This window comes from Spodoptera frugiperda, chromosome 21, assembly GCF_023101765.2.
Source record: "Spodoptera frugiperda isolate SF20-4 chromosome 21, AGI-APGP_CSIRO_Sfru_2.0, whole genome shotgun sequence".
In the NCBI taxonomy this organism is placed as follows: Eukaryota; Metazoa; Arthropoda; class Insecta; order Lepidoptera; family Noctuidae; genus Spodoptera; species Spodoptera frugiperda.
In genome coordinates, this window is record NC_064232.1 from 7,459,628 (window position 1) to 7,486,882 (window position 27,255).

Sequence of the window (27,255 nt, forward strand, 5' to 3'; positions counted from 1 at the left end):
TTCTCACTTGTGTTGCTGCTCACACCTCGCCACGAGATAGCGTGATGGCCGGAAGGTGTGTGGACCTTACAGACCAATTAGTTTTCCAAAACCCTCACGTTTGGACCTCCTACGAAGACCCTTACAACATAATTTTTGAAATAACCTAAAAAATTGAGAATATTTTTAAGGACACAAAGAATATTGGTTAATATTTTTTATATTTGATGGGTCAACGTTTGGCCGCTATCTCGCCTGATGGTAAGCAATGATGCGGCCTACGATGGAGCACGTCTGCCCATAAGCAACCTATTCACTCGGGCTTTGAAGACACCCAGGTTATACCCATCAGGAAACACAGACTCCGGCAAGGAGTTCCACTCCCTAGCAGTTCGCACAAGGAAGCTTGAAGCGTTCCACGACACACGAATGCTGCTCATGAATATGAGCCTCTAGCATGGCTTGAAACTAGTCGAGTTCCTCGTCAAACAGTTACGTGAGTAAGCCGATAACATAATAATTAATTTAGTATGTCTCACGAAAGTTTTAATAGAAAAAGATTTTTAAAAAATCATTAAAAGATTTTTATATTCATTTTATAAATTTATAATGATTTTAATTATATTATAATGAATAAAGAATGAACAACCTTGAGAGAAAAGTTTGACAAATCAATTGAGCAAGCGGGGAATGAACCGGCGACCTCGTCCTCGACATTCACGCTTCTAACCAACGAACCACTGCGTTCATTATTTGCATTTCACATTCCTTACAAACATACATACATAACTTCACTCCTACTTATCTTCCAAGGGGTAGACAGAAAGGCTGAATGACTTTAATACCCACTTTTTACTACCGGAGCCGCGGACTACCTAGCGGGTTTACCGGGGCTCCGGCTCGAAAAGCAGGAGTAAGAACGGGGTGGTTTTTGGTCAGTAAGAGTCTGACTCTCCCTCTCGCCTCGCCCAAGACGGGAGAAGTCATTGGATGGTTTTTCCCCCTTAAAAAAAGGGTTAGGTTAAGTAACTGTTAAATGACTCTGAGTACGAAGTTTAGTCATATTTTGCCTTGAAAAATGCAATCTCGTTATTTGGATTTAAAATTCCTTAATCACGTATTACCTAGATTATAGTATAGCGCTAGATTCCTGGCTACCCCCCAACTAGGTCACACCTAATCCAATTTGGTATTCTGCCAAATTTTTCATGATAGCATTCTCCAAAGCGTTACTGCAATTTTTCGCTATAAAATTCAACATTTTTGAACTAAACTTTTATTAGACACTTTATTTTTTGGTGACCTTCAAAATGGGGCTAGCTATTGGGGAGAAAAAACTAGGCAATGTGAGATTCTTACCTCAATAAAACAGCTTAGCTGATGCTTTTTTTTTGAGGTGTGAAAATCATCCAGTGTCTTCTCCCACTATGGGCGAGGCGAAAGGGAGTGTCAGAGACTCATACTAACTAAAATCCACCTCGTTCCTACTACTGCTTTTCGAGCCGGAACCGCGATAACCCGCCAGGTAGTCCGCAGCTCCGGATCAGGCATTAGCCCTAGTAAGCCCCATCTGTGGTGGTCTGATGGCTCTTTGAGTACACAGGGGTCTGGTTCTGGTCAGTCCTAACTGATGCTAGCAACCGGGGTGGCTCTATTTACCAGGCAAACTTTGCACCGCCTCCAAAATAAGTTTCTCACCTTTAAACCTTTGTAGTTAGTATGGTTAGTAAGTGGCTGATTGCATAATCAAAGTCAAAGTCAAAATCATTTATTCAAATTAGACCAGGAAGGCACTTTTAACGTGAAAGTAGATATAACAATATTAAAAATGTGTCTGTCGGTCAGTCCTCTAGTTGCTCGCTCGTTCCAAAGTGTAGATTCCTATAAAGAAGAACGAGCAAGAAACTCCATAGGTTGGGGAATCGGGGATCTGAAGGATTGGGAAGGGGGTAATGGGACCTCCTGTAACCTCACTCACACAACGCAAGCGTTGTTTCACGTTTCACGTTTAAAGCTACATAGCAAGTCCGTGACTGATAGCATGATGAATTAAATAAACAATCATCATACTACTGACCATCAAACATAACACCAAAATATTCCATGCAACAAAATAAGTCATGCTTAACCGTATCAAAATCTACTTAGCAGTTTCCGATGGTAGCACACACATACGTTCAAACATACACATAGATACTTGTTATATTTTTCTGTGTGATCACATTTTAATCTTATCTTAGATAAACTGAGAAAAATACCTTCCAGAGTGACTCATGGTAATGTAATGTCATGCCTTGTAATCCATGAATGGGTAGGCAGAGGTGCACTACGAATGGGCAGGCTCGACCGGAGTGATACCACGGCCGAGCAGAAAACCGACGTGAAACAACGCTTGCGTTGTGTGAGTGAGGTTACCGGAGGCCCAATTACCCAATCCCCGATTCCCCAACAACCCTTAAATTCCTAACCCCCAAAAAGCCTGCAACGCACTTGTAACGCCTCTGGACTTATGCGATTGCTTACCATCAGGTGATCCGACTGCTCGTTCACCGGCTTATACAAGAAAAAAAAAACACCAAACAACTCCTCCCATCCTAACTGAGGCGAGAGGGAGTGTCAGACTCTTACTGACTAAACACCACCCTGTTCCTACTCCTGCTTCTTTAAAGCCCCGGTATCCCGCAAGGTCGTAAGCCGGTCAAGTAACTTAAGACCTTGACTGCGTTTTATGGTCAAGGACCATATGAACGGATTAACAAACCGGTCTGGTCGGAAACCAACCCTTTACAAAGCTGGGTCTTGTAGTCAAGGAGAGTTGGATATAATTTGAGTAAGTGGTCTTGAGTAAAGGGTCCGTCTACAAAACGGGTGTATGATCACTTTGTGTGATCACTCTGGCGCTTTTTAGATGTAGATATTTAATGGTAATTACGTATCTCATTGAAAATAATGTTAAATTCTTTATTTTACGTTTGATGGGTCGACGTTTGGCCGCTATCTCGCCTGATGGTAAGTGATGATGCGGCCTACGATGGAGCACGTCTACCCATAAGCAACCTATTCACTCGGGCTTTGAAGACACGCAGGTTATACAAAATAAAAAATACGTGTCTAATATTTTTTCATTACCTAACTGACGGACTAAATAAATGTTTAATTTTCATACCCCGTCATCATCCCTATTGTAGTCTTTGAACTCTGTACCTTAAAATGTAAAGTATAATGTGTAAATTACTACTAAACTACTTACTTGATCTTTCAGCTACATTCTGTGTTTTTATCTGTAAAGAATAAACAGAAAATTAATATTTTTACATATTTTTTACGTATCGTCACGCCTTTAATCCCGGAAGGGGTAAGTAGTCAGAGGTGCACATTACGGCACGTAATGCCATTACACAATGTACACCCAATTTTCATTCATTGTGTTATATTATATTAGGGGGTGAGTCCATTGCCAATTCCAGATTCCGTGCTCCCACTGAGAAATTTTCGAAAAGCGAAAAAGCCTAGTAATACTTTGCCCAACCCGGGAACCAAATCTCAGACCCTTCTCGACCGACTAGGCAGTCTAGTCAAATTTTAATTCGATACAAAAGATCGAAAATCAATCGTAAAAAAATCTATTCTAAGAAATTACCGATTAAAAAAAGGATATTTGCAATTCATTAAATCGACATGAGTACAAAATACAATATTTTATTTAAAAAATATAAGCGACGATCAAAAGATCGTCGCTTATATTTTTAAGAAAGGGTGGTCACCCTTTACTGACACAGACGTTTAATTTATTAAAAAAACAACCAAACCCATGTTACTACGCAAGCGTACGAAACGAATTGTCGACGAAAAACGAAAAATAAACGAAAAACGAAAAAAAAAAATCGGCAGACAGACAGAAAAAACCCAAAAAACACGAACAAACACCACCGTTGGAAAATTGCATTTTTCGAAAAAAAGTTTTGCAGAAAAAAAACACCATTTTCCCCCGTTACCCTAAGCCTAGTTAGAAAAAAGGAAAAGAAAAAAAAACGCTTAGTACCCCACCCTTTGCGAATTGAGCGTCAAAAACTGTGGCTAGGTGTGACAAGGACGGAGCTATGCGTTAGAGCGAGATAGCACATCCCCTCACCGTGGGCCCTACACGCCCTGATCTATGAATACACAGGAGCAAAAGGGACATTTTTTTATTTTTTTTTATTTTATTTTTTCGTTTTATTTTCGTATGTTAATTCGACAAATAGAGTTTTGTCTGTGTTGTTGGTGCAGTGGTTAGAAAGCAACTGCTGAGTAAGAGGTTTTGGGTTCTGGGTTTAGGCCGGATAAAGTAGGCATTGTATTGCGATTTTTCGAAAATATGAAGAAATTTTCAATACTGATTCTAACAGTTAAAAAAATGCTAATTGCATGAAACTTTTTCTCTTTTTCTCCTCTAATAATATCTTCTGATTTATTTCATTGCTCGATACAAGACAGTCATTCATGTCCCTGGGACGTTGGACTTCAGTGTTCCGGTGTTTGCATGGTTGTATCTACTGTAGATCCTGGTGCACAGGAGCTGCATTGGAAGTATGATGGGCGTGTCCCACAAAAATATTACATGATACCGCCTCTACTTTACCGGATACCCACAACACCAGAGTAGTCACTAGGGCATTGCGGGTATTTAAAATTAATCGACTCATATTTACATTAAGCACCTGTCCCAGCTTCGCATGGGTGCAATGGTGATATATTACACATGTATTATACATATAAACCTTCCTCTTGAATCACTCTATCTATTAAAAAAACCGTATCAAAATCCGTTGCGTAGTTTTAAAGATTTAAGCGTACAAAGGGACAAAGGGACAGAGAAAGCGACTTTGTTTTATACTATGTAGTGATATGAACGGATTTCGTTGACTTTTTATATGTCGTCTAAGTATGATCACATATGAATGAAAAGGGGACGCAGAGTGCACCCAACCCTTTGCAACAAGCATGTTAATTTATTCACGCATGCAAGCGTAACTGTCACATGATTACCTAAGTTCGATTCGCTGGTTTAAAACTTGAAATATTATGAATAGTTTTTTTTTTTTGTGTAATGTAATACATATCTTGCTCCAGTATTGTTGGCCTTTTTCGGTTTTTTGAAAATTTCTCAGTATTAGCACGGAGTCTGGAATTGTGCCCAGTATATGGCAATAGGCTCACCACCTATTACATGGGACTTATAACACAAATGGTGAAAATTGGGTGTACATTGTATAGCGGCATTACGTGCCGTAATGTGTATCTCTGCCTACCCCTTCGGGGATAAAAGGCGTGACGTTACGTAAGTAAGTAACTTTAATATATGTATAAACCTTGCTCTAAGTAATTCTCTTCGAATGTAGGAAGATTCTACCTAAAGAGTCAAGTGCCTTTTGAAGGTTACCCCCCACCATAAAAACTGATGGTCTATCTCGTTTGTTTGTTCCTTTAATTTGAAATCAATTATTTGACTTTGACTTTGACAATCAACCTAACACCCTTTTTTTAAAGGGGAATCATCCAATGACTTCTCCTGCTTTGGGCGAGGCGAGAGAAAGTGTCAGACTCTTACTGACTAAAAACCACCCCGTTCCTACTCCTGCTTTTCGAGCCGGAGCCCCGGTAAACCCGCTAGGTAGTCCGCAGCTCCGGATAACCTATCACCCAAGGTCAACGACCAATCAAATATAACTCTCCATAACAACAGTGTAAAGAGAATAATCTTTTATAAAATAATCCAATGTCAAGGTTCAATCAAAATCGGATCAGCAGTTCTTGAGACTTGCACGTATAAACAAACAAATATGCTGATGTTAGGAGTTGCGGTATGTAATACGATAGGGAAGGAATGTGTCTACTTTTTGATCATGTCCAACGATGTAATAGTATCATATGTAGTGGCATTGTATGGTTAATGGTCATAGGCTTGCCCCCTATTACATAGGACTTATAACATAACATAACTTTTGCCGGCTCGACCGGAGTGATACCACGACCTCATAGAAAACCGACGTGAAGCAATGCTTGCGTTGTGTGAGTGAGGTTACCGGAGGCCCAATTTCCCCCTTCCCAATCTTCCCAATCCCCAATTCCCCAACAACCCTTAAATTTCTAACCTCCAAAAAGCCGGCAACGCACTTGTAACGCCTCTGGTGTTTCAAGGAAATTGTGGAAAGTGGGTGTACATTGTATAGCGGTATTACGTGCCATAATGTGCACCTCTGCTTACCCCTTCGGGGACATATCTTACTAATATTATAAATGAGAATATTTGTTTGTATGTTTGTTACTCAATTATGTCAAAACGGCTGAAGGGATCGGGATGAAATTTGGTACACGGATAGATTATGATTTGGAATAACACATAACACACTCTTTCGGTTTTTCGAAAATTCTCAGCAGTAGCACGGAGTCTGGAAATGTGCCCAGTATATGGCAATAGGCTCACCTCCTATTACATGGGACTTATAACACATTATAGTGAAAAAGTGGGTGTACATTGTACAGCGGCATTACGTGCCGTAATGTGCACCTCTGCCTACCCCTTCGGGGATGAAAGGCGTGACGTTGCGTTGCGTATATAACAATGAATATGTTATAAACCATCGTATGTTCTGTTATCACACACAACTGAACAAAAGAGTTCTTGTTTACTCAAAGACAGATACCCAAGTTGTTTATTGTGCCCAGAGGTCCCTTACAACTTGTTATGTAAAATTATACTTTGTTCCTTTTGTTTTTAGGGCTCTATTTAGAACACCAGGTTGATAGAGATGGGTTAAAACATTGTTGTAATGCTGATTTTAATACTCTCCAGCTCGAAAAGCTAGTTTTCTCCCACCTTGGGCGAGGCGACAGGGAGTGTCAGACTCTTACTGACTAAAAACCACCCTTCTCTTCTCTTGCTTTACGAGCCGGAGCCCCGATAAACCCGCTAGGTAGCACGCAGCTACCTACTGGACCCATCTGTGGTGGTCTGATGGCTCTTTAAGGTGCAAACAAGAGTAAAAGGATAAATACGAGTACAATCCACATGGTTTTTAGCAATTGATATTTAAAAGATCCTGAAAAATGATAAATGATATTTATTTTTGCAAATAGGTTACAATGTTACTCTTTTACACGTCAATCTCTCAAATAACTAGATGAGGCCGGCATTTCCTATCGGACTACTCTGAGAAGAAATGCCGAAACAAAGTTGAATTCTCACATAGTTGAAGCAATCGAAACAATGTAACCAAGAATTGTATTGTGAATCTGATTGAAAAAGAGTAACCTATGGAGTTTCTTGCTCGTTCTTCTCCATAGGAATCCACACTTTGGAACGAGCAAATAGAGCAACTAGAGGACTGATCGACAGACGGACGTTATTAATATTGTAATATTTGCTTTGACGTTCAAAAATGCCTGCTTGGTCTATTTGAAATAATTAATTAACTAAATAAATAACTGACTGCACGGTTGGCGCGGTGTCTGCCGTGTAACGTGCAGGGGGTTCGATTCCCGCACGGAGCAACACTTTGTGTGATCCACAAATTGTTGTTTCGGGTCTGTGTGTCATGTGTATATGAACTTGTATGTTTGTAAACGCACCCACGACACAGGAGACAACCCTAAAGTGGGGCAACGTTAAAAAAATTACTTTGACAAACTCTTGAGTTGCTCTAACTGAAGTAATTCTTCAGTTGGTGCAAACGACAGAAAAGAACAGAGGCAGAAATATATTCTACACAGTGAAATGATATTAAAACACGCTAAAACAAAACTACTCTGTCTGCCCCGTCGCTCAGCAAATTGTCCCCGTGAAGTGAAATAATGAGTAATAGCGTGCGTTAGTGTGTGTTCGGATGAACGAACTCGACTTTACACTCACAGTCATCGCGCGTCCGCCATGTTGCTACGTCACACGGCCTTGGCGCGCGCGCAGCGAGACAGCTTAGTTTTGGAAATTATGGCCTTGCATCGCTTTACTATATGATTTATCAATTTATATATGTCGTTGTACAGGTATGGATGCTTGGAAAAAAATTGTTGGGGTGATAGACATTTCTTTTTTTTTTTGGTGAAATGAAAATGTTGGGTCGGGACGTTTTTTTTGTTGAAAAACTTTTTGCAACGTCACGCCTTTTATCCTCTAAGGGTAGGTAGAGGTGCACATTACGGCACGTAATGCCGCTGTACAATGTAATGTATATCCACTTTTTACCAATTGTTTTATAAGTCCCATGTACCTAATAGGGACATATCGGGCACAATTTCAGACTTCGTGCCACTACTGAGATTTTTTTTTAAATCGAAAAAAATCCAGGAATTCTTATTGAAAAGCTATATTTTTTTTAAGTATACTAGTCCTATTTATTGTATGCCATTAGGGAAGTTCTATGAGCTGTGGACTACCCAGCGGGCTACCAGGGTTTCGGCTCGAAAAGCAGGAGTAGGAACAGTTGGTTTTTGTCAGTAAGAATCTGACACTCTCTCTCGCCTAGCCCAATACGAGAAAAGATATTGGATGATTTTCTCTCCTTAAAAAAAGGGGAGGCTTATGTTCAGCAGTCAATGTCTTGTGGCTGCCATTATGTTGATAATACTAGTCTAATTGGTATAATCACTGAGTTTGTTATATCGTATTTAGCACTCTCTGACAAACCTGAACCGTTTAATCGTCATCGTCATATTAATAATATCATCAGAGGGAAGTGAAAACTATCGTTTCTTTTTCTTCTCCTCTAATAACATCTTCTGATTTATTTCGTTGCGGGATCCAAGACAGTCATTCATGTCCCTGAGACGTTGGACTTCAGTGTTTCAGTGATGTCAAGGTTGTATCTACTGTAGATCCTGGTGCACAGGAGTTGCAGCGGTATGGGAGGTTGTGGCGGACTTGTCCCATAAAAAAATATCTATAAGACCTTACTTCCCGCGGCGAACTTATTACTTTCCACGAGGTGATAAGTCGACTTACACCTTATCATTTGTAGACTCTTAAGGGTCAAAGAGTCAGTGCAAATTGCAACATACAGACACAATTAATGACTTTTATATTAATCATCATCATCACTCGTGACAATGTAGTGCTGGACTATGACTTTTATCCCCGAAGGGGTAGGCAAAGGTGCACATTACGGCACGTAATGCCGCTATAAAATGTACACCCACTTATCACCATTTGTGTTATAAGTCCCATGTAATAGGGGGTGAGCCTATTGCCATATACTGGACACAATTCCAGACTCCGTGCTGTACTGACAAATTTTCGGAATACCGAAAAGCTAGTAAGTAATACCTTGCGCGACCCGGGAATCGATCAAAAGTCCTACTTAGAAGAATTTACCATAATCTCCGCGTTTGTCTTATTTTTTTGAGGGGAGAAAATCATGAACTGTCCTCTCGCTCCTTGAGTGATGCAAGAGGGTGTGTCATACTCTTATTGACTAAACACCAAACTGTTCCTATTCCTGCTTCGAATTGGAGCAGGCAGCATTCATCTGGGTTGCAGATCACTGCTTACCCCTTTGGGAATTAAAAAGCGTGATATCATATACCTATTTTCTGAATTTATTTATTATGATTTTGAATATTTTTGAGACTTAAATGATAATAATTTTATTTAATGTATAATGTATATTTAGTGATTTGCTGTGCTATGGACTCCTGTCTGATAATAAATGATTTTTATTTTTATTTTATTATTTTATATGGTATCACGTATACAAAACTTTATTAACATATTAGCTTTTGCCTGCGACTTCGTCCGCGTGGCATGTGCTAATATGCGACTCCTGACAGACAGACAGACAGACAATAATTTTTCGATCACTAATCACCCTTTGACAGTTATTTTTTAAATAAACATTAATGTACAGAAATGACCTCTCAACAGATTTATTACAAGTATATATGATCACAGCGTAGCAACAAATTTAAATTTATTCATTGCTAAAATATAAAAGCTCATTGCTACGGCGTGTTGCATCAGTCCGGAGTCGAACTCAAGGCAAGGCTTTTGCAACTGGGTGTGGCGACGCGGCGGCGTCGTCTTGTCGCCTTAGCAACGGCTGTCTGACCACCTTGTCATGTGCATGCTAATATGTGCTGTGATTAATGTTGTATAGAAAGTTAACAGTCAATAAGGGTTGTTTTTTCATTTAACTAAATATTTTTTTTAAAGTCAAAAGAGAAAATGATTTATATCAAATTCAGGAAGGTGCTTTTGAACGTTAAAGCAAATATAATAATATTAATAACGTCTGTCTGTCGGTCAGTCATCTAGTTGCTCTATTTGCTCGTTCCAAAGTGTAGATTCCTATGGAGAAGAACGAGCAAGAAACTCCATAGGTTACCCTTTTTCAATCAGATTCACAATACAATTCTTGGTTACATTGTTTCGATTACTTCAACTATGTGAGAACAATGTAAAACTAATATTCAGTCAAAGTGAAAAAAGAAAATAATCTTTTATGTTGTCACGCTCTCTATCCCCTGAAAGAATAGGCAGAGGTGCACATTTTGGCGCGTCAGGCCACTGTAAAATGTACACACACTTTTCACAATTTATGTTGTAATGTCCCATGTAATAGGGAGTGAACCTATTGCCATTTACCAGGCACATTTCCAGACTTAGTGCTACTACTGAGAAATTTTCGAAAAATCGAAAAAAGTTCAACAATATTTCATTTGACCCGGGAAACAAACTCGAGACTCCTTGCCCGGTTGTACTTCCAACCACTCGGCTGACGAGTCAGTCTGATCTGAAGATCTTTACTAATATTATTGTGGTGACACATGCAAGTGACAGATGACAGAAGTCGTACATAGACGATCGACGAGCAAATCAACGGATGACGTCATAAATCCTACATCGCTCTTATTACCATTAACATAGATCACGAAAAAAAATCCCAACGTGCAACAGTTGGGCAGAAAGCCCGCCAGGACACTCAATGTTCACTGCTGTTCACACAACGAAACACAACGTAAGCGTTGTTTTCTGCTCGGCCGTGGTATCACTCCGGTCGAGCCGGCCCAGCAGTGCCGAAGCATGACTTTCTCACACCTTTTTATTTTGAGGGGGGAAAATCATCCAATGACTTCTCCCGCCTTGGGCGAGGCGAGAGGGAGTGTAAGACTCTTACTGACTAAAAATCACCCCGCTCCTACTCCTGCTTTTCGAGCTGGAGCCCCAGTAACCCGCTAGGTAGTCCGCAGCTCCGGATCAGACTTTCCCACACCTAGACTTTATTATTTTTGACGAAGATGATTCATACTAATACACCTCTATCTAGGTAATACTTCAGACAAAAAAATACAAGTACGTATATGCGACATATTATATATACCTACGAAAACATTCAAATAAGAATAATAATCCACTCTATTCTTGAGCAAATAGATAAAAAAAGTAAAAAAATCCAAAATGGCGCCGCCCCACCCAGATACGCATTGCCTTGAGTGTGGTGCAACTGTTGTAAATAATATTCATCATATTGTATATCAATGACAAAAAGGGATAGGCAGAGTTTCGTCAAAAGTCAAAAAACTCACATGTCAAAATTATTTATTTCAATTAGACCAGGATTTTTGATTTCAGGACCGTATTTTTGATTGTCTTTGATCATTATATTGATACCTATAATTTAAATCTTCATTTTAGTATTTTAAGAGCTAACTTCTGAAAAAGTACACTAAAATGGTGAAAATAACTTTTATTTCGGAGGTCGGTGTTAAATAAGCAACAAACAATAATGAGAAACAACGACTTTCGAAATCAAAGTCAATTTGATCCTTTTAATGTTTTTTTAACCGTCTTTCTTCAGTGAAGTCAGTTATTTTTTTTATTACTATTATGCATGTATTATACACATAAACCTTCCTCTTGAATCACTCTATCTATTAAAAAAACCGCATCAAAATCCGTTGCGTAGTTTTAAAGATTTAAGCGTACAAAGGGACATAGGGACAGAGAAAGCGACTTTGTTTTATACTATGTAGTTATGTATAATAGGTCAGTTTAGCTACTAAGTCACCAGGTATTTATTCAATTTTCCTTCCTCCATTGATTAACGAATAACAACAGGGGTCATTTACCTAATTCTATTCAATTTGTCATAGATACCTACCTATATTTGATTGAACAATTATTTATTGCAATTGAATAGGTATTTATATTTGGACTAGAGCCTAGAAAAGGAAAATTATTTGAAATCAAATAATCAATCTGTATTTTTATATGGTAGGTATTTTTTTTAATCTCAATGTGTTTTTTTTTTATTTAATAGATTGACGTTTGGTAAATGATGATGTGGTCAACGGTGGAGCACGCCTGCCTATAAGCAATCTATTCACTCGGGGCTTGAAGACACCCAGGTTATACCCATCAGGAAACACAGACCCTAATTCCAGAATTATTTAAACGCAGTTGTACATAAATCACTCATCATCAAGTCATAGCATACTTTTACTGTAAGAATATAATGTATTGTCTTCAAAAAATGTAATATTAGAACGGTTATTCTAAAGGTTAGAAAATAACAATAAAACAGAAAATGACAATTTTATTCCAATTAAACCATATACTTAGTTACCTTTGAAACGTCAACAAAGAAAGAATTATATAATAATATGTAATTTTGTCCTTCAGTGAAGCTAGGTACCAAAGTGTAACATAAAAAAATCTCTCAAAAGATTTTGTCAAAAATACGTTACAACAAAAAATCAAATAAAAAATGTCCGCTTCGCTCGCTAGTGCTGGGCCACAAAGGGCCAAAAATCAACAATAGTACGGCTAGGGCGTCCGGCCCTGCTATTGGTCGATCCCTTCAACGCATCGAATGCATCATAGTCACTATGCAAGACATAACAGAAGTATTATAGAGGCAAAACTATTAACTATTTTATTTGATATTTTTTCGTAAAATAATAATTGTTTTTTTTTTCTGTTTTTATTGAAGTGTAATAAAATGATAGATTTAAATTAAATTAACTAAAAATCAGGCTGCGTGATGTAGCCGCGTCTGCGCACGCTGCTCATGATGAAGAGTCCCTCTGTGACTCGAAACTAGTAGAGCTTTTCATACTAAATTAATGATTATGTTATCGGCTTATTCATTCGACGAGGAACTCGACTTGTTTCAAGCCATGCTAGTAGTAACAGCGCGACAATCACCGCGTCGTGTGTCACAGAATACTGCTCATGAATAAGTCTCTTACATGGCTAGAAACTAGTCGAGTTCCTCGTCAAACAGTTACGTGAGTAAGCCGAGAAACATAATAATTAAAAAAATACTACTACTACTGCTTTTTATATTTTTAAATACTTTTTTTTCTTTTAATTTAATATTTAGAAATGTAATAATCAAGTATAAGAAAAAAATAAAGCAGTTTGTTTTTCGTTTAAACTATTTTTTGAGCCTATATTATTTCATTACTCATATTTTTCTTGACTAATTTAATAAATTCTTTTTTTTAATTAGTCTTTTTATCCATAATAGAAAAACACATCACACTCACAAAAAATCTAGTCAAAAAAATTTTTAACCGACCTACAAATCATTTGCTCAAACTAAACCTACTGCATTCAACTGCATTGTGATAGACCGAAATCTATGCGGCAGCTGATTGGTCCAAATATCTCAATGACGATGACTGAATGATTTAAAGGTTAGGAAGGGCCATTGGGCGGTATCTACTAGTTATATTAGTTATATTTTGTAAGTGGGAGAGCCATGCTTCGGCACTGCTGGGCCGGCTCGACCGGAGTGATACCACGGCCGAGCTGTACACCGACGTGAAACAACCACAGCGTTGTGTGAGTGAGGTTACCGGAGGCACTCCTTCCCAATCCCCGATTCTACAACAACCCTTAAATTTCTAACCCCCATATTTTTAGTTTCCTATGTGATGGGGGATATTTATTTATTTGAAAGAAAATCATAAATTATTTTCGTATATTTTAAAGTCGAATATAAATTAAATTATTTAACAAAAGCAAAGTTGGAATAATCCCAAAAAAATTATATCGCCGTACTCATACATTGAATGCTTACTTAAACTTGAAATGATAAAAAAAAATTATTTAATCTATAAAAAAATCGCATCAAAATCCGTTGCGTAGTTTTAAAGATTTAAGCGTACAAAGGGACATAGGGACAGAGAAAGCGACTTTGTTTTATACTATGTAGTGATAACTAAGGAATAACATAAACTGTTTCCTATTCCGACAACCTTTAGAAAAAAAACGGATCTATTTGTCAGTGTCATCTATCCCACTGGTCTATAATAGAGCCATGTAAAGGGCCGCTCTCTGATTGGTCGACCTTTTACATAATCATAGACCATACTATGGTCGTAGGCCAATGGGACAACGGGACCCTTTTTTTACCTGCACGGTTTTTTTAGACACGGGATCTCTATCTATCCTTTTTCGTTTTGGAGTCTATTCGCTCTACTGCCTCGTTGGATGAGTCGGTCGTGGGTTCGATTCCCGGGTCGTGCAAAGTGTTGGTGGGACTTGATCGGTATTTTCGAAAAAAAATTCTCAGTAGTAACACAGAGTCTGGAATTGTGTGTTTCAAGTGTCCATGGGCGGCGGCGATTGCTTACCATTACGTTTGCTCGTTTACCGACATATATATGTGTATATATTTCTCGAATGCTATCTCTTGCAATAACAAAGCTATAAATAAATACATGTAACTGATTACAATATCTCGACCATTGAACCGCGTGACAGTGACTGACCGACGCGAGGACATCAAATGGATGGGTCACCGCGATCGTACACACACAATTTCACATAATCTTTTTTTCATCACCTGATGGTAAGCAATCGCCGCCGCCCATGGACACTTGAAACACCAGAGGCGTTACAAGTGCGTTGCCGGCTTTTTGGTGGTTAGGAATTTAAGGGTTGTTGGTGAATCGGGGATGGGGAAGATTGAAAAGGAGAGAATTGTAACCTCACTCACACAATGAAAGTTGTTTCACGTCGGTTTTCTGCTCGGCCGTGGTATAACTCCGGTCGAGCCGGCCCAGCAGTGCCGAAGCATGGCGAGCCCACACTTATCATTTTTTTGCCCTAATCTACTTTCATATAATTTGTTCAATGCAATATCACGCCTATTATCCTAGATGGGGTAGGCAGAAGTGCACATTACGGCACGTAATGCCGCTATACAATGTACACGCACTTTTCACCATTTGCGTTATAAGTCCCATGTAATAGGAGGTAAACCTATTGCCATATACTGGACACAATTCCAGACTCCGTGCTACTACTGAAAAAAAATCGAAAAACCGAAAAAAGCCCAGTAATACTTTGCCCGACCCGGGAATCGAACTGCACTCCCCTATGGTTGACTGTCAGAGAATGCCTTAAGGCATTAAGTCCGCTATTCACTATAATTTTTGTGATAAAGATTAAATAAATAAATAAATCGAACCCGAGACCTCTTGTCCGGCAGTTGCACTTGCGACCACTCGACCAACGAGGCAGTCAGTCAGTCAGTCAGTCAGTAAACCAGAATATTTACAATGTCAGTAAAACGACTAAAAATAACAACAAGTTCAGTTATTTGGCAAGTGTGATCAATATTTGAAATTCTTCAGTTTTCAGCACTGTATCTACTGAAATGTGCTGAAACGATTCTGTCTTCGGTCGCAGTGCCAAGCTAATTAGCTGAGAGGTTATTGAACTTTTGTAGCTTCACGCCTCTTATCCCCTGAAGGGGTAGACAGAGGTGTGCAAATACAATGTTACACTATTCACCAGTTATGTTATAAGTCCCATGTAATAGAGGGTGACTCTTTTGTTATTTTTGAGAACATTTTTTTTATGGAACACGCCGTAAACGAGCTGACGTATCACATGATGGTAAGCAATCGCCGCCGCCCATGGACACTTGAAACACCAGAGGCGTTACAAGTGCGTTGCCGGCCTTTTGGGGATTGGGAAGATTGGAAAGGGGGGAATTGGGCCTCCGGTAACCTCACTCACACAACGCAAGCGTTGTTTCACGTCGGTTTTTTGTGAGGCTGTGGTATCACTCCAGTCGAGCCGGCCCATTCGTGCTGAAGCATGACTCTCCCACACTTATATTAAACCAGGAGAGTTTTATTTAAAAAAATGCTATTATTTCAAATTGAGTTGACTTATGCCATAGCACGTGGCTAGACTAAGGCCACGCCCTTATTTTAGGTTAGGAGCTGATATCGGGACCTAATCAGAGTTAATGAGAGCCAAATTAAAAGTACCTTTAACCGACGAGCATGCATGAAAAGACTGATGACTGTTGATGAAGCGAAAGAGGTGTGTAAGAGTCGTAGCAATTGGCGTTCCATTGTCTCTGCCTACCCCCATGGGAGACAGGCGTGAAGTTATGTATGAGATCGGGAGTTATAAACCAACCTAAGCGGTTACCATGGCTCCGTGTTTAGTCAGTAAGAGTCTGACACTCCCTTATACTTTTTTATTATACAAAGCTGAAGAGTTTGTTTAAACGCGCTAATCTACGAAACTACTGATCCGAATTGAATAATTCTTTGTGTATTGGATAGTCCATTTATCGAGGATATCTTCTATAATATAAAAATAAGTCGGGTTTTCCTTCCTGACGCTATAACTCCAGAACGCACGAACCGATTTCCACGGTTTTGCATTCGTTGGAAAGGTCTCGGGCTCCGTGAGGTTTATAGCGAAGAAAATTTTCAAAAGAAAAGCAGGAAAACAGGGTGGAATATAATCATTGGTGGCAACATCAAAAGTGGGTGTACATTGTATAGTGGCATTACGTGCCATAATGTGCACCTCTGTCTATCCCTTCGGGGATAAAAGGCGTGACGATACAACAACAAAAAATATATTGGAGGTAATACAAAGTATTACAAGCCGGGACAGCTAGTGGAAAAGATAAATTCTGCACAGGACAACTGTTTTTTTTAAACTTTCTTCGACGAACGATTGTAGGACAAAGGATGATGCTAGAGTTTCTATGTAACCTGGTCCCACCTTCCAATAGATATGTGTGTTACATCATTGGATAGGTAATTTTGAGCTGAATGTCTGATAAAACTACATACATACATAACTTCACGCCTGTCTCCCATGGGGGTAGGCAGAGACAATGCGCCGCCAATTGCCATGGTTCTTACACACTTCTTTCACTTCATCAACAGTCATCAGTCTTTTCATGGATGCTCGTCGGTTAAAGGTAATCGAAACAATGTAACCAAGAATTGTATTGTGAACCTGATTGGAAAAGAGTAACCTATGGAGTTTCTTGCTCGTTCTTCTCCATAGGAATCTACACTTTGGAACGAGCAAATAGCTTCACTAGAGGACTGACCGACAGACTGATGTTATTAATATTATTTTATTTGCTTTGACGTTCAAAAGTGCCTTCCTGGTCTATTTGAAATAAATGATTTTGACTTTGACAATGGAACGTCAATTGCTACGACTATTACATACCTTTTTCGCTTCATCAACAGTCATCAGTCTTTTCATGCATGCTCGTCGGTTAGAGGCACTTTTAATTTGATAAAACTACCATGTTTAATAAAATAAAGAATAACTCTGAACGGACTAAGATTTGGAACTTGGCGCCGTAGTAACTTTTATTCAGCTCAAAATTACCTATCCAATGATGTAACACACATAGCTATTGGAAAGTGGGACCAGGATTTGCATCCTCTTTTGCAGTTTTCCAATTAATTTTTAATTTGTCTGCACTTTTAAAAATGGAGCTAAATAGAGCAACTAGAGGACTGACCGACAGACAGATATTTTGTTTTCTTAATATTGTAATATTTGCTTTGACGTTCAAAAGTGTCTTCCCGGTCTATTTGAAATTAATAATTTTGACTTTGACTTTGGAGTGTCTGAGTTAGTTTCGGCATTTCTTCTCAGAGTAGTCAAAGTCAAAGCATTTATTTCAATTAATTCTTAATTAGGCACTTTTGAAACGTCAAATTGAATTGTCCGTCAGTCTGTCTGTCAGTGAAGTAAGTCAGTCAGATAGGAAATGCCTTTATGTAGCTTTATTATAAAATATTTATTTGTAAACCTGCTATATTTGTACCGTATTCCACAGAAATATAACTAAATAATTATTTTGAAGTAATATTCTTTATGTAATTTTCATTTTAAGTTAATAAATCCGACCTCAACTTGAAGCTTCTTTGTTTCAAAGCAAGTCGAAGGGGTAGGGGGGGGGACGGGACGCCCTTTTCCAAAATGGCTTCCTACCAATTTCTGTGACGTAATTCCTACCAATATAACACAATTTAACACAAAAATACACCTTAAACACTATTTAAGGGCAAAATTAAAATAATTTTAACACACATTTTTTTTGAAAATTCACTTGGTTTTTGAAAAGGGTCGTTGTTTGCGCATCTCTCAATCGATCGGCAATTATGTCACACACACACTCGAAGACACACACACACATACATAAGACATACATACATATATAACTAAGTGAAAATAAAAAAAGAAATCACTTTTCCACGACGTTCGCAAGTATACGACACAAAGAGAGTGTGGCGAGATTTGAAAAAGAAAAAAAGTTGCATTAATATAGAAAAATACGTAGGTTAATAAGTTGGGTAGAAAATTTTCTGACAAGCACTGTTGAAAAAAGGGCTGGGCGAGGATTGAAAAAGCAAGGGGAACAGTGAAATTACATTTGGAATAGAAAGCTGGTACTCACCTCTTGGAACAAACATGGCGCCGAGACAAAGAAAGCGTAAACCAAAAAAAAAACACCAATAATCCTTTGAAAAACGCGAAAAAACCATAAAAAAACTACTTTTAAAGTCACAAGTTTTGAAAAAAATGTTTAAAAAAGTGCATTTTAATGCTGTATAGAGTCGACACGACGTTGCAAGTCGATGCATTGCAATGTACTGCGGCCCTGCAACGCGCAGGGCGCACACACACACGCTCAGCGCTCACCCACACGCGCGCCGCTCGAGAAAGTCAGAACGCAGTAACTTGCATTTTCCATAGCAACAGCACCGCTTATATTACTGGACGAAATTTTATGATTACGGCTCTTGTGTGTAAAGGGAGTAAGCAGGGATTGTTTCGTGTGGTACTGATTGGATATTTGTGAATGAAAAATTGTCGTAAATGATTTTCAATGATTTCAATTTAATCACTAAGGTTAAAAAGCTTCTACTTTCAGCGAGGAACATAGATTTTTTTATGGTATAAGCCGTTAAACGAGCTGACGGATCACCTGATGGTAAGCAATCGCCGCCGCCCATGGACACTTGAAACACCAGAGGCGTTACAAGTGCGTTACCAGCCTTTCGAGGGTTAGCAATTAAAGGGTTGTTGGGGAATCGAGGATTGGGAAGGCCTTGGACCTCCAGTAACCTCACTCACACATCGAAACACAACGCATATTGTTTCACTTCGGTTTTCTGTGAGCATAGGATCGAAACCCAGTCGAGAACCTTTTAAATATAAAAAAATCATTTGGAAAGCTAATAAACTTAATAAAGTTTTCTAGTATGTATGTTTCTCACCCTTCCACGCAAAAACTGCTTAACAAATCTGAATGAACATTAGCAAAGAGATAGATCATTTATAATCACACTAATATTATAAATATGAAAGTTTGTTTGGATGTTTGTCCGTCAATAACGCTGAAACTACTGAACGGATTTTGATAAAATTTGGTTTACAGACAGGGTATGAGTTGACTTGAGTGATAGAATATTATATTATTTTTATCTCATGGGAACGCAAACGAAGCAACTGGCAGAAGCTAGTCTAGAATAATACAAAGCCTATAAGCAGACGACTCATATGTTTTAAATGAAACTACAAGTAGTACTCGTCCACAGAAGCATAATACAACTAAATATTTCAACGGAAACAAAATAAATAATGAAATTAATCAAGTATTAAATTCTGTGTGAACAGCTCCATGTACCTTGACCACAGAAGAGATGTAATGTTGTAGGTTGTCTAGGAATGTTACGGACATGCGGCGCGGCTGTTATAATGCCGTATTTGTAAACAGTGTTCAAATTAGCTCAAAGAGAATAATACACTTTTTGGCTTACCTACTGGGCGTATTTCGCTCATTTTTCGTACATCGTCAGCCAAGATGATAACAAATATGTGGTTTGAATTAAGTCATAAGAGGTCTCCCCATACGGTATATATATCTATATATACCACAAGTAGACAAGTCTATATGTATGTGACTCATTAGGTACCTACATATGGTGACGTTTAGTCATATTGTCCGAGGAACAATAACTGGTATCTATAAATAGATCCTCAAGTTTGTTAATTGGCCTCTTATGAATTGTTAAGTGTGGGAGAGCCATGCTTCGGCACGAATGGGCCGGCTCAACCGGAGTGATACCACGGCCGAGCAGAAAACCGACGTGAAACAACGCTTGCGTTGTGTGAGTGAGGTTACGGGAGGCCCAATTACCACCCCTTCCCAATCTTCCCAATCCCCGATTCCCCAACAATCCTTAATTTCCTAACCTCCAAAAGGCCGGTAACGCACTTGTATCGCCTCTGGTGTTTCAAGTGTCCATGGGCGGCGGCGAATGCTTACCATCAGGTGATCCGTCTGCTCGTTTACCGGTTTATTACATAAAAAAGAAAGCCCGCTAGCCAGGATCATCTCGCCTGGTCGGGGGATCTTTCATTTCATAGGGAACTTTACTCTCAGTTCCCTATTGCTATCGGAACAAAATCGTTACCAAGGAATAGTTTAAGTAATCATTAAATTACCCTTTTTATGGGGGGGAATTGTGAAAAGTGTCGGAGTGGTTTTTACTCTTACTGAGTAAAAACCACTCCGTTCCTACTCCTGCCCTTCGGATTAAATAACCCTGAGTATGACAGTTTGGATGTTAAATGAACAATAGTATAATATGACTATATGCAGGTATGAACATTATTCACATTAGGTACAGAATTTCCCCACTGCAACTATGATTCGTTTGCGCAGTATTAACATTACATATTTCCTTTAAAATATTTTTATAAATAAGGAAAATTATTGAAATGTGAAGCGTGAAGTCTTCACCAGTTAATAAAATGTATCTTCTATACATATAAATAAAAATGAATCGCCAAAATGTTTGTACCCGCATAACTCCTGAACGACTGCACCAAATTGGATGATGTTTTTTCAATGTATTCCTTATTGTAAGGAGAAGGTTTGTATAAAAGAAGTATAGAAAAGACTTGCTGTTCGTTAGTCTCGCTAAAACTCAAGAACTGCTGGACCGATGCGGCAGATTTCGGTCTTGAAATATTAGTGTAGGTACAGAGAAGGTTAAAAAGGTGATACAAAATGTTGTAATTTCCATAGTCAAAAATAAATTATATTAATTAAATAAATTATTTAATAAATTATTAACAATAAATGATTTGAGTTTGAGTATTTCGATTTTCTAATACAATAAAATATTCAAAAATAATCACACTTTCATTCATTGATTTGATGATCTATTTAATTTTCGATTTTTTCTAGAAATAAGTCTGCTATTTGATGTAAAAATCTGATGACGTCATATACAACGCAATATTTCATACAAAATTCGTAAAGAAAATATCGTTTTTGACGTTTCGATAAAAAAAGGTATTGAATTTGACTAGTAATAGGAAACTAAAGCCAATTTAGACAACACATTAATTTTCGAAAAATCATCGACCAATCCAAGCCAAAAATAAACTAAATTTACACGACCCAGGAAACAAACTACAAACCATCCCGTGACACTAAAACAAAACTAAAAAAAAACATTAAAAATATTTAAGAAAAAAAATTGTCAAATACATAGTTATGATTCACATCGACTTGTAAACCTAGCTTTGTATGTGTGCGTGCGTCACAGAGTAGCTAAGACACTATAGTTTCACGTATCGTAGGTCATGGTTTAGCGACTGAAATTTTCTACTCTGTGTACAGCAGATCGATCTATAAACTATACATACATATATTAAAGTTACTTACTTACGTAACGTCACGCCTTTTATCCCCGAAGGGGTAGGCAGAGGTGCACATTACGGCACGTAATGCCGCTATACAATGTAGGTAGTCATTTTTCACTATTTGTGTTATAAGTCCCATGTAATAGGGGGTGAGGCTATTGCCATATACTTGACACAATTCCAGACTCCGTGCTACTACTGAGAAATTTTCGGAATACCGAAAAATACTCAGTAATACTTTGCCCGACCTGGGAATTGAACGTGAGACCCCTTGTCCGACTGTCGCACTTGCAACCACTCGACCAACGAATAACCAATTGCTGGACTATGAGCCTCCTCTACATAAGAGGGTTTGCCATAATATCCAGGCGGGTTGGAGATCGCAGTTTAAAGGTTCAGGTTTATCAGAGAGCGCTGCTGCACGGTCTCTGTTAAATGTGTAGTATCTTAGGCGGGTATACGACACCCACGGGAAGTGTAGGGGTGGTGACATATTATGTACTTATTGTCCGTTTACAATATCCTTAATTTTATGGAACTCTTAAGCTAAGATTTAGTTATGATAGTTACTTAACGACATAATGGTTTATAAAACTTAAGAGACACCTAACTTTACAAGTTAGGGGTTAGTTTAGCGGCAATAAAATTACTTCTTTCATCTGAAAGACATGTAGCGCGCTAGGGCAGTGTAGGGGAGCACTTAGTACTATTCTCCCTTTTTTTAAGGGGGAAATCATCTAATGACTTCTCCCGCCCTGGGCGAGGCGAGAGGGAGTGTCAGACTCTTACTGACTAAAAACCACCCCGTTCCTACTCCTGCTTTTCGAACCGGAGCCCCGGTAACCCGCTAGGTAGTCCGCAGCTCCAGATAGGACTATTCTACCTACCCCTTTTGGTATTAAAAGTCGTCATACTAAGTCTTATATACTTCCTACAATGCCCTAAACTGAAATTACATTGGTTTACATAAGAATAAAACATCCAATATAACTTGAGCTCCCAGTACTATTACACTTCATCTAAACGGGAGCTCTTTGTTCCTGGTTTTACAATCCGGGGAACTGCAACGTCTATTATAAGTTGAGCTCTACATTACATAGGGTTTAATGGAAATGGGAGGTCAAGGTTAATTGGTAGTTAGTATGTAGAAGTTTCGACTAGTAGGGGAGATGCGGGCAAGACGGGGTACTTAACGTTTGATGGGCATTAAAACTGACACTATTATACTTATATACTCTGTTTTATTATTTTTATTTTCTTTGGTAATCAGTCTTTCAAATTTCTATAAATTTAGGAACGATTGAATTATAATTATTTTTTTAACAATATAAAAATAAAAAAACTCCACCCACCCCATCTTGCCCTCTAGGGCGGGTAAGATGGGGTACCCCCATCGGGCAAGATGGGGTATAGCAAATTCTTTAACTATTCTTCGCAAAATTCGCAGGTGAATGTTGCTTCATCGTCCTCATCATCTACGCCAGCACAGGAGCAATGTGCCCAATTGCCACACATAGAACAGGCAACCCAGCCTTCATTCGATTCCAAATATAGTCCACTACAGTATAAGCAAGGGGTATTTTCAGTGTTACTCTCGCTGTTGGTACTGGACCATCTGCGATTGCCCCTTACTTTCTTCTTTGATATAACTGTACGTTTCCCTCCAGTCTTCTTCTGCTTTCCTAACTTTAATTGTCTGATTTCTTTCCTTTTTTGCTTACTCTCTTCCAAAAGCTTCTTTTTTTTTATCGTTTCTTCCAGTTCTGTTTTGTAGGGTGACGCAGTAATTATAGCTGTTTTTCCACGTTTCCGAGTCACGCGTGAAGTTTTGCGAGTGGCTGGAAGGGGTAATATTTGCTATGGACTAGCAACATGAAATTTGGATTGTTGTGGAGTTGTTGGTCTTCTATCAGTTTTGGTATTATCAAGCCAAGTGGAACATCCGGGCTTAGGACTCGACGGGGCGTCAGAAAACATCATAGCGATCGTATGAATAGTCGCTGCTTCAACCTCGGGAGATGGTAAGGCGCGAGATGTTGTTGCAGTGGTAGCAGCTCCAGTGATACCTGGCACATTGAAAACCTTAACTGGCTGTGTTTCTGGCTCAGCAAGTGCTATGGCTGCTGAAATTGTTGTAGGTGTTACAATGGCGACACTGCTGATAACTGATGTGGTCGGCACAGATTGGTTTATTGGTGCTGTTTCAATGGATGTCGATATTGCAAGATCCACCGAGGGTGGTGTTGCAGTTGAAAGTTCATTGTTTGGTGCACTGGTTGTAGTTATTGATTGAGCCTGCGGAATGTCAGTCACCAAAGAAGGAGCAAAATCGCTTTCAGAAAAAACCGATGGATCATACGGCCAAATTCCGCATTTCTTGAATCCATTCACAGCTGTTGCCATGGTAGACGCCTCTATAAAGGCCTTTCCAAAAATTTCAGCAACTTGCCGAATTGTAACTACCATCCCCGTATTGCTGCGAAGCTACGCCGTGATTTGTCGATCGTAATAATTGCTTAATGGTCTCATATAAGCAACGTCGGCTACCTGAAGCCGGTGAGTAGTATGTGGGGGAAACATAAAATAATAACCCCGTGGGAACGAGCTTCATTAATCAAGTCTATGTTTTTTGTGTGGGTGCTATGTCCATCTAATAACAGTAATACAGGTCGAGCTGCTGTCGCCCCACTGAATTTTACAAATCGTTTAAACCACTCGAGAAATAATTCAGTGGTCATCCAGCCCGAGTCACTTACAACTCCCCATGCTCCAGGAGCAGCGTTAAGCATTAACTGAGGGTCCATCCTTTTTCTGGGGAACACCATCATAGGTGGCATATATTGCCCACTGGCACTGAAACATATTTCGACTGTAATCGTAGCACCTCGTTCCGCAGAAGTTAAGGCCCCTACTTGCTTTCGGCCTCTTCTCGCTATAATTTTTGATTTGGTTTTAGGAACAACTGAAATGCCAGTTTCGTCGCAATTGTAAATACGGTCTGGTGTAAGATGATGTTCATCATAGATATTACCCAAAAAAGTAAAAAATTGATCAACAACTTCTTTGTTGAACCCGGCAGCACGCGCAGCTGAAGTGCTTTCGGGTTTTCTTATTGACAACTCCGGATGTCTCTTCAAAAATCCTTGAATCCAGTCCTTGCCAGCTTCTTGTTTTTGAACATTGAAAGGATGTGGTTTATTATTTTTTACTGCTAGATTATACGCTAATGCCTTGAGGTCTTTAGTTGTAAGACCGTAAAGTCGACTCTCCATATCTAATATATAGTTACAAAGCTCTTTCTCTTCGTCTTCTGTAAAAACAGGTCGTTTAGGCCCTAAAGGAACTTTTATACTTGCAGATGAAGAAGCAGCTAAATTTTCGCGAGATATCTTGACTTTTCTTTCTAAAGTTGTCTGAGGGACTGAAAATGTCTTCGCTGCCAACATATACCCCATTTTTCCTTCTATAACAGCATCCACAGCTTTTGCCATACTCTCTTGCGCCCAATCCCCTCTATTTGTTTTTTTCTTATACGTTTTCACCATTCTAAAACAAAATAATATCCGATTGATTACCTACACCATCAATACCTACTCCCTTGCACCCAAATCACTCACTATCCTACACATTCACACACGAACAAACCATAAAAAATTGCGATATAAGCAGAAACCACGAGCGGGCAAGATGGGGTATACAATACCCCATCTTGCCCTCAAACGCCTAATTATATTTAAAAAATCACATACGAAAAGCAATACAAAATACAGAAATAAACAAGTTCTTACCTGCTAGCTTAATCGTTGAAGCATAGGAATAAATGTGAAGCTAATACAATCTAGTATTATTTACGTAGCAAACACGTACCAAATAAACTTAAAAAATAAGAATCAAACTGCCAGAAACTACTTTTTTCTCAATAATCAAAAAAATACGTGTCGCTGCGATCACTCAACGGGCACATTGACAGCCATCATGGCGCCGCATCGTCACGCGCTAGAACGATCGTGATAGGCCAATTAGGATTCCTTATAATACGGGTGCCCCGTCTTGCCCGCCACCCCGTCTTGCCCGCATCTCCCCTATTAGTTGGGCTCCCAGGAACAAAGCTTGTTTGTTTATAAATATATACATATATAATGAAAGTCTGTTTGTCCTAATACTGCGATAAGCCAACAAGAGATGGGTAATACACTTATACCGTATGGGGAAACCTCTTATGACTTAATTTAAACCTCACCGAAAACCGACGTGAAACAACGCTTGCGTTGTGTGAGTAAGGTTACCGGAGGCCCAATTACCTCCTTTCTTAATCTTCCCAATCCCCGATTCCCCAACAATCCTTAAATTCCTAACCCCTAAAAGGCCGGCAACGCACTTGTAACGCCTCTGGTGTTTCAAGTGTCCATGGGCGGCGGCTATTGCTTACCATCAGGTGATACGTGTGCTCGTTTAATAAAAAAATTCTTCAAATCCCCAGCCAATTGTGGGGATTATGACAAACCGTTTACGTCCTGTAGTAATTTGTTTGGCTGTCAATAAAAATATGGACATCTCTACCTACCCTGTATGGTAGAAAAAGCGTGAAGTTATGCTCTACATATATGTATAAAAATCTTTGCACGACTCAGGAATCGAACCCAACTTCATCATGTACAAACAATACTTAGTCTACTATACAGAAAATAAATAATATTATGATACCTCATTGTATGTTTATCTGTGAACGATAACCTCATAAACTGCTGTAGCTTATTTGATAAAACTATACATAAATGTATATATACATATCTATTTACTTTCTAGAGCAGAAGTTCTGTAGTGCGGCTGCCAAGCAAGGTGTTTTGAGTTCCATTCCCGGGTTGGGCAAAGAATAAATCACTGAATTTATTTCGTTTTCCGGCTCGAAAAGCAGGAGTAGGAACGGGGTGGTTTTTAGTCAGTAAGAGTCTGACACTCCCTCTCGACTCACCCAAGGTGGGAGAAGTCATTGAATGGTTTTCCCCCATAAAAAAAGTAGTCATCAAGATTAAGAGTGTGTACCAAATATCAGATCTATCTGTCGTTAGGAAGGGGGTGAAATTACAATAGGGTAGATGACTAATTTTTATTTCAATGTCCGTCTTGTAGATTATTTTAAAACATTACACACTTATTTTTTTATTTTCTTACGGAAACAAATACTTTCGACGATATATCGATTTGAAATATCGCGTGACGTCACTTCTAGGTACATTTTATACGTAGAAATGACGTATTTGCTCCCACTCACACATTCGATTCGTTTT

The 27,255-nt window shown here is 38.9% G+C and overlaps 1 protein-coding gene across 1 annotated transcript; it reads right to left on the bottom strand.

Annotated features, from left to right (window-relative positions):
- Window positions 1–22,690: 22,690 nt before the first annotated feature.
- Window positions 22,691–26,048, bottom strand: LOC118277956 (uncharacterized). Its single transcript, XM_050701953.1, has 2 exons — window positions 25,756–26,048; window positions 22,691–25,513 (listed from the first exon to the last, which is right to left on the bottom strand). Exon 2 carries the CDS (start codon window positions 25,510–25,512, stop codon window positions 24,511–24,513), a length of 1,002 nt encoding a protein of 333 aa, XP_050557910.1. The 5' UTR covers window position 25,513; window positions 25,756–26,048; the 3' UTR covers window positions 22,691–24,510.
- Between the last annotated feature and the right edge of the window lie 1,207 nt (window positions 26,049–27,255).

Excerpts from the sequence above, each read along its gene's own strand:
- LOC118277956 (XM_050701953.1), bottom strand. The coding sequence starts at position 25,512 with ATGGTGAAAACGTATAAGAAAAAAACAAATAGAGGGGATTGGGCGCAA.